General features: G+C 35.2%; 1 protein-coding gene across 1 annotated transcript in view; it reads left to right on the plus strand.

Moving 5' to 3' along the window:
* CAPZA2 (capping actin protein of muscle Z-line subunit alpha 2) overlaps positions 1-14,184 on the plus strand; it is a 61,379-nt gene extending 47,195 nt beyond the window's left edge. The window contains exons 6-10 of the mRNA XM_081102711.1: positions 1,111-1,190; positions 6,975-7,053; positions 8,235-8,306; positions 12,063-12,125; positions 12,783-14,184. Of these exons, the coding sequence (XP_080958837.1) occupies positions 1,111-1,190; positions 6,975-7,053; positions 8,235-8,306; positions 12,063-12,125; positions 12,783-12,923 (435 nt within the window). The 3' untranslated portion in view covers positions 12,924-14,184. The remainder of the gene's footprint in view (positions 1-1,110; positions 1,191-6,974; positions 7,054-8,234; positions 8,307-12,062; positions 12,126-12,782) is intronic.
* Positions 14,185-14,545: the final 361 nt, after the last annotated feature.

Raw genomic sequence — 14,545 nt, forward strand, 5'->3', positions numbered from 1 at the left:
AAAGATGGCAGTGCCTACAGCCACAAGATGGCAGGTCCCAGTCCCTGCCTGCCTCCAGAGTACCCAGTCTCCTCAGCCCCCCAGCCACCTAGGGCCGGCCCAAGGCACAGGCAAGCCTCAGATGGCAGCTGCCTAGCCGCCTAGGTCTGCCGGAGGCTCAGGTAACCAGGGCCGGCTAAGGCTTGCGCTGCCAGCAGTGGCAGCAGCAGAGGTGTGATGGGGCATCACCTTTCCCTGATCGCTGGGTCACTTCCCGCCCCTGAGGGCTCCCGGATTGTGAGAGGGGGCAGGCCGGGCTGAGGGACCCCTCCTCCAGTGTATGAATTTTCATGCACCGGGCCTCTAGTTATTAATATTACCAAGAGAACCCTGTTTCACTCTCAGAAGTTTCCTGGTTAAGACAAAAATCCATATGGTCTCTTAAGTTTCTAGCGCTCAATAATTATTTGAGAAATAAAGTCTAACCTAAAATACCTTATACTTTTTTTAACTATAACCTTGTAGATTAGGATTATTTTGGAAGAATAACTCAAAAATAAGGTGGTTAAATTTAATTTGAGAGAGTTGAATTAGAGAGTCCTCACTTGTCCTGGGGGATTGAAAAGCACCATTTAAACATTACTTCTAAAGCAGTAGGCAAGAGGTAAAATAACATCATCATATCATAGGCATTCTCTTAACAATCTTTCTTAGTTATAAGTAAATTTCTCATCTCTTTCCAGATACTTTTTTAAATGACTAAAGAAATTGCAATCCCTGAGATTGTGAAGTAAACAAAGATGATAATCACAATCTAGGTCTAGTTTTTATTTACATGGAAACAGCCATATTGATATCTGTATGTTCATGCTTCTGATACTTGTGTTTGGAATGAAAAATACGGTATATCTAGAATATTTATGACTACTTTACAATCAGTTTTACTCAGTAAATTGCATGTTATTAATTGTGAGTTCTTTTATGATCCACAAAGGCTCTGTGATTAAGTGTTCTTATTTGAGTATTATATGTTCCTGCCAAAGACACAATTTTTAGTATCTTATAGATTTATAAAGTTGAACTTTCTGTGGCCCTAAATTCACTGTTATGTTTGTTTTCTTTGCCATCAAGGTATATGGTAAAAAAATAGATGGACAGCAAACCATTATTGCATGCATAGAAAGCCATCAGTTCCAAGCAAAAAACTTTTGGTAAGTTAAAATTTTGGTGCATTGGAGAATTTCGACATTGTTTATATTCTTTGTAAAAGGTTCTTGCTTTATTGATTGAACCTATACCTTGCTTGTATGATTGACAAAGAGCAATCTCAACATAATATAAAACTTCAGCCTTTTTATGACCCAGAGATTCCACTTCTGAATATATATCTAAAAAACCCAAAACACTAATTTGAAAGAACTTATGCATTCCCTATGTTTATTGCAGCATTATTTACAACAGTTAAGATATGGAGGCAATCCAGGGGCCCTTGAACAGATTATTGGATAAAGAAGTGGTACATATAAATACAATGGAATATACTTGGTCATAAAAAAGAATGAAATCTTCCCATTTGCAACAGCATGGGTGCACGTAGAGGGTATTATGCTCATTGTAACGTCAGAGAAAAACAAATGCCTATGATTTCACTTGTATGTAGAATCTAAAGAACAAAATAAACAAAATTGAAATGGACTCATAGACGCAGAGAGCAAACTGGTGGTTGTCAGAAGGGAGAGGCTTGGAGGACTGGGTGAGAGAGGTAAAGGGGTTAACAAATACAAATTGGTAGTTACATAATAGTCACAGGGTTGTAAGTAAAGCATAGGGAATATAATCAATAGTATTGTGATAACTGTGTATGGTACCAGTTGGGGTACTGGAAATACTGAGAGGAACATTATGTAACGTATATGATTGTCTAACCACTAAGCTATACACCTGAAACCAATACAAAATAAAATTGGGGGAGGGGGGGACCTTCAGCCTTTTGATACAAAAACTAGCAAGCAGCATCCTAAGGGAACTTGTGTGCCTTTGAGCAGACCAGTTGGAGGCCCGTATGCTCATTCTGAGAAGGGGTTGTTTCTGAATGAGACTTATATGAGGGAGGAGGGTAGAGGTAAAGAATTAAGACTTTTTTGTGTGTGTGAACTTTAGGGACTCTGACGTAGATATTTTCATGTGGATTGCCTTGTCCCCAGTTAGCCAATGTGAGGAAGTAATGGCAAATGTTATACAGTGGAGCAAATTACAATCATGCCTTATAATTTTTGTACAAGTCATTTGATTACTTACTATAAAAGTCTAGTCTCCCAAAGCACTGACTTGCCCTATTAATCTTTATCTTTGACAAGTTGGTAGGCCTTTTTATTCTTAAATAATACTTTCTGAGATATCTCCTGTTAAAAAAAATTTTGAAGCTCTTTAAGACTTTATAAATTCAGAATTAAATGAAATCTTTATATCCCCCTTTTTAGTTAATTCATACTATGCTCATCAGAGTAAGTATGATCATAATATCTACCTGTTAAGTGTATTAGTCTTTGATCTGTTAGCCAGGTTGGCTGGTGGTGCTCCTGAAGGTGTTAGTAACCCCTATGGGCCAGTTTGGTCTATATCCCAAACTTGCTCCACTATTTAACCATCTCAGAAATAAATGCAAGGTTACAAAGTTAACCAAGAGCGTTTGAAGGAATGTAAATACATTTTCCCTGAAGGAAAATCAATTTCACATGTAAACAAGCTTCAGTCACTTAAAGATTTCTTCATTTTTATATTTTCAAGGACTTTTAAAAAAATTTGTAACATTTTAAAAATATGTATGGCATGACAACTACTTAAAGGGAAGACCAGGTTTCTTTCCCCTCTAAGTGTATGAGACTGTGATACGACAGGCACCTAAAGCAGAGCTCATTTTTCTTTTCTAGTTTCATCTTGGCCTGTTTCAACAGAATGGGGTTAAGTTTGTTGTAAGATACGTGTAGCCTAATGTTAGCTTTGTGGTCTAACATAAATTGACTGCCACGCCCTCAAAGATGGCAGTGCCTAAGTAGACCAAATCTTTTGTTGCTAAAGTGTTCTGTGATACATGGTTAAGACAATTTTCATCCCCTAGGATCTACCTTTTAAGCCTAACATCCTGCTGCGGTCCAACCCCAGCAGGTCCAGGGGTCCCCAAAGGTGTGGACGGAGTTGGCGAAGAAGGAATGACACAGAGACAGTGTTCAGTTGATCAGCAGCCTAGCCAGGATCTCTAGCCAAGTTCTGGTCAGGATCTCCAGCGAAGTTCTGGTTAGGATCTCCAGCCAGGTTCTGTGTCCATGTTCTCTTGCTAGGTTCTCCAGCCAGGTTCTGTCCAGGTTCTCCAGCCAGGTTCAGTCACCAGGTTCTAGTCAGGTTCTCTTGCCAATTTCTGTAGTCAGGTTCAGTCCAGGATCTTTTGCCATGTTCTCTCACTGGGTTCTGTCTCTAGGTTCTGTGGCCAGTTTCTGTCCAGGATCTTTTGCCATGTTCTCTCCAGCGAAGTTCTTCTGTCTCTAGGTTCTGTGTAGGTTCTGTGTCTGGGTTCTGTGTCCTGTTGTCTTGTTACATCTGTATTTATACCAGTTGATTCCAACCCTATTAATCTCTATTCCAAAGGTTAGGGCGTTTCTTATCTCCATTCCAGGGAGTAAAGATTATGTAGCTTAAGCATGATTGTAAGAATCACGCTTACATGATTCTTGGGGAAACAACCTTTCTCAGAGAGGTAACCTTGGTTAAAACACATAGTGCCAAGAAGGTGAGCAAACATACTAAGAACAGTATGCCATATATGCCAGGTCCCTTGAAACAGCAAGGATGGACCGGCTCCCGGCAACATCCCCTGTAGTTATCAACTGCATGTACAGCCTCTAGAAATTAGTATGAAAAGCTGACCAACTTGAAGGGAGTAATTATCCATAGGGCCTGACTCCAAAGAAAAGGAGTTTAGTGTAGCAGAAGTATAAGCCAACCTAGGCATGTTGTAAAGCCATTTGAAAGTAACTCAAAGCAAGTTTTGTGAATAGAAATATAGTGTTCGAGTCACATTGTGCTTTAAAAGGTTGTGGAGAATAGACAAATTAAAAAGGGGAAAAAAAGATTTCTCCATTTTAGTCTTAAAAACCTGTAGCATTACCCTACCAGTATCCTAAATAAATATATCTGCATAAAATCACTATTAATTTATGCTGTTTGTGTCAGGATATGTTAATAAAATAAGTCTTGTTGAAACTGAACTACTTAAAGATAAATTCTTGCTACTAAGTTTTACCTTAAAGCATATTACCTTAAAGTGTGCTATAGTAAATTTACTAATTAGTTTTCAAAAATACAATTTATTAGAACTCTAGCATATGTAGAATGAAGATAATGTCCTTGAATTTTCTGTTCTCACTATTTTACTTTACATATCTGATCAATTTTTTTTTCCTACACTATCACTAAGAATACTATATCATTGAAGTTAAAAATGATTTCCAATTATGGGAAAAGACAGATTTTATATGATATTCCAAAGTTCTCAACACCACATATCACAAGAATCTCATTAAAATATAAATATTGGTGCAAAGAAATATATTTCAATTCACCTAAAGTAAAAATAGAATAAAAAATCAGAAAATATTAGTCATGATGTTTTGGTTTTGGGTTTTTTATGTGTGTGTTTTTAATGGATGTTTTGTAGATTTCACTAGGGACATTCTCTTCTTGATCTCTACTGTTTCCCTAATGTCTAGCCATATTAGAGAGCTTAATAAATGTTTTTTTGAATGAATACACATTTGTAAGTACAGCATTAATAGAAGAGAGGGGAAGATTATAAAGGCTATGACATAATGACTATTTAGACGATTGATGAAAGGGTACTTTCTACTCAGCATCATTTACTTTTACTATGTAACAATTTCTTTGGAAGGATCTTTTGAAATAGTTCTCAAATTCATACCATTACTTGATTTGGATTTTTTTTTCTGTTCACAGTCAGTCATGATAAGTTAGAAATGTATATGCCTAGAACTCACTAGTGCTTGATATTAATAACTAAATAAAAGGAATAACTTCTTTTGGAATTATGAAATAAAATGAATAGATCTAGGTCAGTGATGGCAAACCTATGACACGTGTGTCAGAGGTGACACGTGAACTCATTTTTTTGGTTGATTTTTCTTTGTTAAATGGCATTTAAATATATAAAATAAATATCAAAAATATAAGTATTTGTTTTACTATGGTTGCGAATATCAAAAAATTTCTATATGTGACACGGCACCAGAGTTAAGTTAGGGTTTTTCAAAATGCTGACACGCCGAGCTCAAAAGGTTCACCATCACTGATCTAGGTTCTTTCCAACTGAGCTTCTATGGATAATTTTGGATGAGTCACTAAAAATCAAGACGTTAAACAATTCTCTTTTATTTTGTACGTGATAAACATTGTTCTAATAATAATACTTTTCAAATGTTAAGAGTTAACTTTAGGTATGAGAGTCATCATTCTACAGATTTTTATGATTGGTTAGACTGCAAGAATATTGAAAAGAACACAAATAATTTTATACCAAGGCCAGTATAGTGATCTATTAGCCCTGTGATTATTTTAGAAATGTATACTGTTCAAAAGAACTAACAGGCCCTGGCTGTTATGACTCATTGGTTAGAGTGTCAGCCTGGGCATCAAAGGATCATAGGTTTGAGCCCAGGGAGGCAACCAATCGATGTGACTGTCTCACATCGATGTTTTTCTCTGTCTCTCCTCCTCCACCTCTTCCTCCCTCCCTTCCATTCTCGCTAAAAATCAATGGAAAAAATATCCTCAGGTGAGGGTTAACAAAAAACAAAACAAAAAAACTGACAGGTACCGATTTGCATATCAGGGTGTCTATAGTGTGCAAAGAGCAAGTAAAGATGGAAAGAAAAGAGAAAAGGAGTTGCTATGGAAAAGGCTCTCCGGGGCGGGAAGGATAAATTTCATTACCTGGAATGGGAGACAAAAATGAATAGCATACCTGTTGCTTGATGTAACTTCACAATTTCCTACCATGATGAATATGTATTAATTTGTATACCGAAAATAATTTCAGGAAGTGGTAGGAGGGATGTGCCTTTGATGTGAAAACTTTAAACCTAAAATTGGAAAGGAGGTGTGGGGGATATCTGATGCTTATAATTCTTTATAGCCCTTTTCTTTCCAGATATCAAAACCTCCTTAAGAATGTTGTCTTACTGCCCTGGCAGGTGTGGCAAAGTTGGTTGGGCATCATCCCGTGCCACGAAAGGTTGCTAGTCAGGGCACACGCCCAAGTTGCAGACTTGATCCCCAGTAGGGGGTGTGCAGGAGACAGTTGATCGATGTATTGCTCTCCCATCGATGTCTCTCTCTTTCTCCCTCTTCCTCTCTCTCTCTTTCTTAAAAAAAAAGGAGAAGAAATCAGTTAAAAAAAAGAATATTGTACTACTATCCATTCTTTTTAAATTATTTGGTACTTTGTATAACTCAGTGGATGTTAAACTGTATTGATTTGCGAAAGCTCCTGATAATATGAACATTTATTTATTCTTAATTAAAACATAAGTGAGTCAATTGAAGAAGCAGCTTAAAATTTTTCTCTAAAAGTAGCTTACATGTTTTAGTTTAATGAATATCTAGCATTCATCCCCCACATTCTCTCATACTATAACATTACATTTTTAAAAAATGGTTTTTAATAGATTTCAGAGAGGAAGGGTGAGAGAGATAGAAACTTCAATGATGAGAGAAAATCATTGATCAGCTGCTCCCTGCATGCCCCAGTACTGGGGATCTAGCCCACAACCCAAGTGTGTGCCCTGGGAATCGAACCGTGACCTCCTAGTTCATAGGTTAGTGCTCAACCACTGAGCCATGCCGGCCAGGCTGTAACATTCAATTTAAATCTGTCACTTAAAATTTATTTTCCCTACCTATTTACAGCTGCTGTTTTTATTTTTAAGGAATGGTCGTTGGAGGTCAGAGTGGAAGTTTACAATCACTCCTTCAACCACTCAAGTGGTTGGCATCTTGAAAATTCAGGTATGAAATAAAAAGAATTTGTTTAGTGATCTCTTAATAGCAAAACAATGATTCATAAGTTTACATTTTTATAATATAAAATAACCATTTCTTCTTCAGATCTTTGTGTTGAGGAAATTGGAAAAACAAGTAGTGCTGATTTCATCTTTTAAATAATGTTGTAATGCATTCTCTATAGTCATCAAGAATCTGCAAGGATAACTGACAGATTCTCAAAACACAGTTAAAATTAGGTGTTATCACTCAGTCTGTTCTTTAAATAATTTGCTCATATAAGCATTTTCTTTTTATTTTGCTGAATTGCTGGACCTTTTGCCATTCCCTAATCTATTTTTCGCACTTGCCATCAAAAGAGATGATTTTTTAAATTTAAATCTGGATATGTTACTTGCTTGCTTACAAACATTTTAGCAGTATACTCTCACCTACTAGATAGTCTAGACATTTTTATGTGGCGTTCAAGGCCCAAAGTTGACTTGTTCCCTACTATATATATCTCTCCAGCCACTCCTCTCCCTCCCTGACTTCGCACACGTTCCATCCAAGCCTTCCTATAGAAAGTACGCTGTTCTCTAAGCTAAGTGTCCTTATCTTCCCTGATTTGTCAGTCATTTTGCTAAACCCAAGTGCAGTGTTATCTTTTTTTCTGAAGTCCTTTTTTTTAATGCTAGAGAGAATCTGGAGTATTACTAATTTACTTTTTACATACCTGCTATGTTGTGTTAAAATCTGAGGTCAGGGTTTTGTTTTGTTTTTAAAAAAAAGCTGTATGTCCCTAGAACCTTCTTAATAGGAGGCACACATAGTAATCACTCAATTAATGTTTTGTGAATAAACTCATGTCTTTGAAATTGAGGAATTAAATGATTGGTAGAAATACACAAAAAAGGAGCAGCGTTGGGGAGGGAGTATTGTGAGCTCACTTTTGGAAATCTTGAGTTTAGCTATCAGAATATTTATGAGGTAAAAATGTCCAGCAGTCAGACCAGTGGAGGGCTTGCCTAAGTGACTGCAGGAACTGCTAACTAGTGTTCTCACTAGACTGAGGGCAGGAGTTCACCAGAGAAGTTTAGGTTACAGCTTAAATTGATAGTCACATACAGTGATGTGATTGTTGAAGCCATGAGGATCATGATGGTTCCTGCCTATAATGTGGTTTCTGCACTTTCTTTTTTTAATAGGTTCATTATTATGAAGATGGTAATGTTCAGCTAGTGAGTCATAAAGACATACAAGATTCCCTAACAGTGTCTGTAAGTAATTAATTCTAAAATAAATGTAAACAACCTAATCCTTCTGTAAAACTAGAACAGTTTTGGAAGTAACATTTAAGCAATATTTCTGCTTCAAATTAAAGTGTTTTCAGGTAGATTCAAGATGGTGAGTAATGGAAATTGGTACCTAACTTTTTTTAGCAGCTTTATTGAGATATAATTCACATGCCATTCACCCTGTTAGAGTGTAAATTTCAGTGTTTTTTAGTATGTTAACAGGATTGTATAATAATCAACACAGTCTAATTTAGAACATTTTTGTCCTCTAAAAATCCAGTACCCGTTATTAATCACTCCCCATTCCTCCCACCCCACCAGCCCTATCAAATCACTCAGGCCTAGATAACCATGAATCCGATTTTCTGACTGTGGATTTGCCTATTCTTAACCTGTCAAATAAATGGAATCTTATAATATGTGATCTTTATGACTGGCTTTTTTCACTTAGCATGTTTTCAGGTTTCATTCATGTTGGAGCAAATATCAGTATTTCGTTCCTTTTCATTGACAAGTAATATTTTATATACCACATTTTATTTATCCTCTTATTAGTTGCTGAACATTTGTGTTGTTTTCTACTTTTTGCTGCTGTGAACTTTCATGTAAAAATTTTTGTGCAGACATTTGTTATAATTTCTCTTTGGTATATATGTGGCAGTGGAATTGCTGGGTCATAGGAGACTAACCTTTTGAAAAACTGCCAGACTGTTTCCAGAGTGGCTGTGTTATTTTACATTTCCATCAGTCGTATATGAGGGTTCCAGTTTTTCCACATCCTCACCAAAATTTATGTCTGTCTTTTTGGTTATAGCCATCCTAGTTGGTATGAAATGGTATCTTGTGGTTTTTATTTACATATACCTGATGGGTAATGATAATGAGCATCTTTTCCCATATTTATTGGTCATTTATGTATTTAAAAGGTCTGCTCAGATCCTTTGCCTATTCTTAATTGGTTATTTGTGTTTTATTGCTGAGTTGTAGGTTATATATTCTGGGTTCAAATCCTGTATCAGAAATATGATTTGCAAATTTTACCTCCCATTCTATATTTTTTCATTTTCTTGATAGTATAATTTGCAGAACAAAGTATTTCATTTTGTTTTGTTAATCCTCACCCAAGGATAAATTTTTCCCATTGATTGTCAGAGAGGGGAGTGAGAGAGGGAAGGAAAAAGAGAGAAACATCCATGTGAGAGAGACACATCGACTGGTTGCCTCCTGCACATGCCCTGGTCCACCCCAGTCAGGGCTAGGGATGGGACCTGCAACTCAGGTGTGTGCCCTTGACCGGGAGTCGAACCCATGACCCGTCACTCCACGGGCCAATGCTCTAACCATGGAGCCACACCAGTCTGGGCAAAACTTCAGTTTTGCTGTAGTCCGTTTGTTTCTTTTGTTGCTTGTGTTTTTGGTCCATAAATAGAAACCATTGCCTAACCCAGCGGTCAACAAACTGCGGCTCGCGAGCCACATGCGGCTCTTTGGCCCCTTGAGTGTGGCTCTTCCACAGAATACCAAACTTCTGCACACGAAGTTTCAATCACACTGTACGTGCATGCCCGCACGTGGTATTTTGTGGAAGAGCCACACTCAAGGGGCCAAAGAGCCGCATGTGGCTGGTGAGCCGCAGTTTGCCGACCACTGGCCTAACCCACAGTCATGAAGATTTTACCTTGAGTGTTTTTTCTATGAATTTTATAGTTTTAGCTTTTAAATTTAAATCTCTGATCCTTTACTTAACCTTTATGTTTGTGTTGTATGCTTTTTTCTCTCTCTATTAGGATTATAATTTAATAAAGTTTTTTGAAGTTCAGCTTTCAAATTCGAGAAACTTTGAACTTGGTTTTATTTCCCTAAAAAGTTTTTTCACATTCTTTCCATTGCATGTGCATCAGTTTCTTTGTGGATTTTCATTGCCCCAAGGATATTAATAATATAACATTACTGTGATATTCTCGCATAGGCATTTGTGTTGTGCTAAGTGGTACTCCTCTTGCAAAATTTGCTAATATCTGGTTCTCCACGAGACATTGTATTCGGTATAGTTCTATATCATGAACAAGCGTAAACAGGGCATTTGGTTATTATCTTCTTTGGGGAGTTTGACATTGGGCAGAGATTCTTCTTATGAAACATTTGTTGCTCTGGCCAGTTTGGCTCAGTGGATGGAGCGTGGGTTCACGGACTGAAGGGTCGGGGGTTGATTCTGGTCAAGGGCACATACCTCTGTTGCAGGCTCAATCCATTGCCCTAGTGGAGGCTCATGTGGAGGCAACCCATTGATGTTTCTCTCTTTCTCTCCCCCTCCCTTCCATTCTCTCCAAAAACCAATGGAAAAATATCCTCGGGTGAGGATTAACAAAAAAGAGAAAGAGACATTTGTCCACAAAAATTATAGACTGTGGAGTTGTGAGAGATGGTTATTACAGTAATTAAACTTAACTACTAATATATCAGTTTGTGCTGAGTTTTTTAGAAATGTGTCTTTCACTTTATCTTACAGGTTTTCATTGTTGTTTTATTGTTTTTAGACAAAAAAAACATACCCATTATAGAACTATAAATATATACTTGCAAATATATAAGTTGATCCTTAATATGGGGACTTTCCTCACAGTTGAAAATCTGCATATAACTTTTGACTCCCCCAAAACTTAATAGTCTACTGTTGACCATAAGCCTTACTGATAACAGTCAATTAATAAATTTTATATATTATATGTATTATATAATATATTCTTACAGTAAAGTAAGCTAGAGAAAAAAATGTTATTAAGAAAATCATGCCAAACCGGTTTGGCTCAGTGGATGGAGCGTCGGCCTGCAGACTGAAAGGTCCCAGGTTCGATTCCGGTCAAGGGCATGTACCTTGGTTGCGGGCACATCCCCAGTAGGGAGTGTGCAGGAGGCAGCTGGTCGATGTTTCTCTCTCATCGATCTTTCTAACTCTCTATCCCTCTCCCTTCCTCTCTGTAAAAATCAATAAAATATATTTAAAAAAAAAAAAAGAAAATCATAAGGAAGAAAAATATATTTACAGTACTGTGTATTTATTGAAAAAAATCCAAATATTAAAAAAGTGGACTCCTACAGTTCAAACCCATGTTGTTCAAGGGTCAACTATAAATGATATAGTAAGGTATTTTGAGAATTTTATATTAACACTGTTTTATACAAACATCTAGATTTCCATTAACATTACTGTTAGCAAAAAAAAACAGAGAAGGCCACGTATTAGAAAGTTTAAAGAATTCCAGAATATATTTCAACAATACAATAAATTTACCAAAACTTTAAAATATGCTCTTCCTAGTTGGTAATATTTTAAGGTATTATTATTATTATTATTATTATTATTATTATTTATAGAATGATATTTAAATATAGTCAATTAGGAATCTGACTTCTTACCTATAAAGATTGTCTAATGGAATGCATGTCAAGTGTTATAATTGCATTTTTCAGCAAAGAGGATTATTAAAATTTCTCCTTCTTTAACCAGTGAAACTCTGAGACCAGCCTCATTCTATGAACTTTTCAACTTTTTTTTTCTAGTTCCCCTTGGACTTAGAATAATTCTCTTACAATATTTTCCCTTTATTACAATTTCTATCAGTTATTTATTAAATTATAACATTTTTAACCATACATATATAGCATACCTATTTTAAAATAATAGTGGTATAGTTTTAAATTAATATTTTATTCACTTTTGGTTTTATTTTTATTCAGAATGAGGTGCAAACAGCAAAAGAATTTATAAAGATTGTAGAAGCTGCAGAAAATGAATACCAGGTATGATCTTCAAAATACTTTTATCTATATTTGCTTATAAATAATACCACTGAAAATTTAATTTTAGTCATAAGCCTGAATTTTTTTCATTGTTTCACTGCAATAAGACGTAGTCTTTTTGTGTGTTTTTGTTTGTTTTTACCGCAAGGGCAAACTTGTGAAAATGTAGGCAAAATTGAGTATTTTTCAAAATATGCCAAGGTTTTAAATGATTGTTTCTGATTGGAAATTTTTATTTAGGAAGTATTTCCGGAAGCATTTGGATTATGTGTCTGCTGAGGTCATATTTCATTTTGTATTCTGCTTTTCACATTGAGCATAAACATTTAATTTGTGGATTGGACAAGTTTTCATTCCTTACAAAGAGTAATTTATGAAATCGTTCTGAGTGAATAATAGTAAAATAGATCCAAATTAGCATGCTCAAGTGTTAACTCATTTATAATTTCACTTCATTTGAATTTAATTATTCAAAATGATAAGCATTTTCTTTTAGCTGCTTTTAAACAGCTATTAAAAACATATTGGGATTTTATTTGACTTTTAAAAGCAATGAAGCAGGCTGCCATAATAAGGGTTTTCCTAAAACACCTATGTGTTTTATAAATTGTTCTGTTCCTTTAATTTCTTTAAACCTTTAACCACTGTTTTTCATAGACTGCCATCAGTGAGAATTATCAGACAATGTCGGACACTACTTTCAAAGCCTTACGTCGACAGTTGCCAGTTACACGCACTAAGATTGATTGGAACAAGATCCTCAGCTACAAGATTGGCAAAGAGATGCAGAATGCATAAGATGAACATTGCATGATTGGATCATTTTAGTGTCTCTGTGTTTTTAAAAAAAATATTGCAAAATTATTCAGAATGATCAAGCTACCCAGTCAGGTGGGCTGTTGCCATTTAAATATCACTGTAATTAGTTTGGTTAGAGCACAAAGCTTAGCTAATCAGCCATTATTTTTAATTTCTTTTGTTCAAAGAGGATTGAAAATAAGTTTAGTTTAAATGTCTTTCACTTTCTGTTATGCCTTTCTTACAATGAAGAGATGATTCCTCTAGTTTAATGTTAAAAGTTTTTGAAGTGTTTCAAAAATATTTTAATTACCATAACCCTAAAATTATTGTCTTTTGGTTTATGAAGTGTGTAACTTTTGATATTTGCCAGTTCTTTTTAAAGGGGTCAATAATGGACTTTATAGTTTAAGGTGGTTGATGGATTTAGCCATATATGCTGCTAAAGAAATTGTCTACCTTTTCCCCCTCACCTCTTCCATTTATGTAAGATTGATATTAGAGGGAAAGCATTTTCTATACCAATTGTGTTTAAAGCTTTCAAGAAGGTTATTTAGCTAGCTTAGTGTTTAACTAAACTTTTTTTAAACAAGGCCAAGGTCTAATGCTGTTTTGAGATTCTAAAATTAAATGAAAAACTTATTTCAGAAATGCATTTAATGCTTTTTTCTTGTGAGTTATGCAAATTAGCTTGAATTCCATATGTTCTTGAGTTATTTTTATCATGAAGCCACAAATGTATTATAACAAGGCAAATTGTAATATATATATAATCCTGAACTATGACCATGTCTCAGTTGATTTTTTTTTTCTTGAATTGAAAAGTACTGAAATTCCATGTGACATTAAGATGAAATTTTTCTTATTTATTTGAGTAGAAAATCACTTACCAGTGAGTCATATTATTTTAAAATACTTTCTTTAAAAATTGTGATTCTTAACTGGTTGTAAATTAGAAAAGCTGGGAGTACATAAGGTATGCAGTTACAGTCTAAATTTTTCCATCTTCCTGTGCATCATACGCATGTTTAAAATATTTTTAAAAATACAATTACTGATGCTACAGGGATTTCAAGCCTGTGGTGAATGTAAGTATTTAATATAGGGAGTGGATTGGATTATGGTTTCATCAATCGAGTACCGCTTATTATACTCCAGTGGGATTCTTTCCTCACATACTTCTGCAAATGTCTGGGCCTGGAAATGTTTTTTTAAAAAATACCACTTTTATTATGCACAATAAAGTATTTCATTAGCTTGAGTTGTATAGATTTTTAAAATTTTCTTAATAAAAGCATATTATTTAATTTATTTTTAAAAATCACTGTTGGGCTTTGGAAAGCATTGAAAATACGAAATTTTGACATTTTTAGTTAAATCGTTTTCTGTAGTTTTAAAATACAACTTTTGTCATACTGGGATTCCTTAAGAAAATGAAATGGCAAATTTAAGACATTTCAGTAGTCTGATGATGATTGTGAAGTAAATACTAGATTAATCTTTGAAGATTTTTTTTAATGATTTTAAAAAATAATTTATTTTATTGCAAGGTAACAGCAAGCATGCAATAGTTATTTTGTTTACAAGAGATACAGCTAAAACCATAAACAACTTTTGCCAGT

This window comes from Myotis nattereri (assembly GCF_964212035.1).
Source record: "Myotis nattereri genome assembly, chromosome: 11".
NCBI lineage: Eukaryota > Metazoa > Chordata > Mammalia > Chiroptera > Vespertilionidae > Myotis > Myotis nattereri.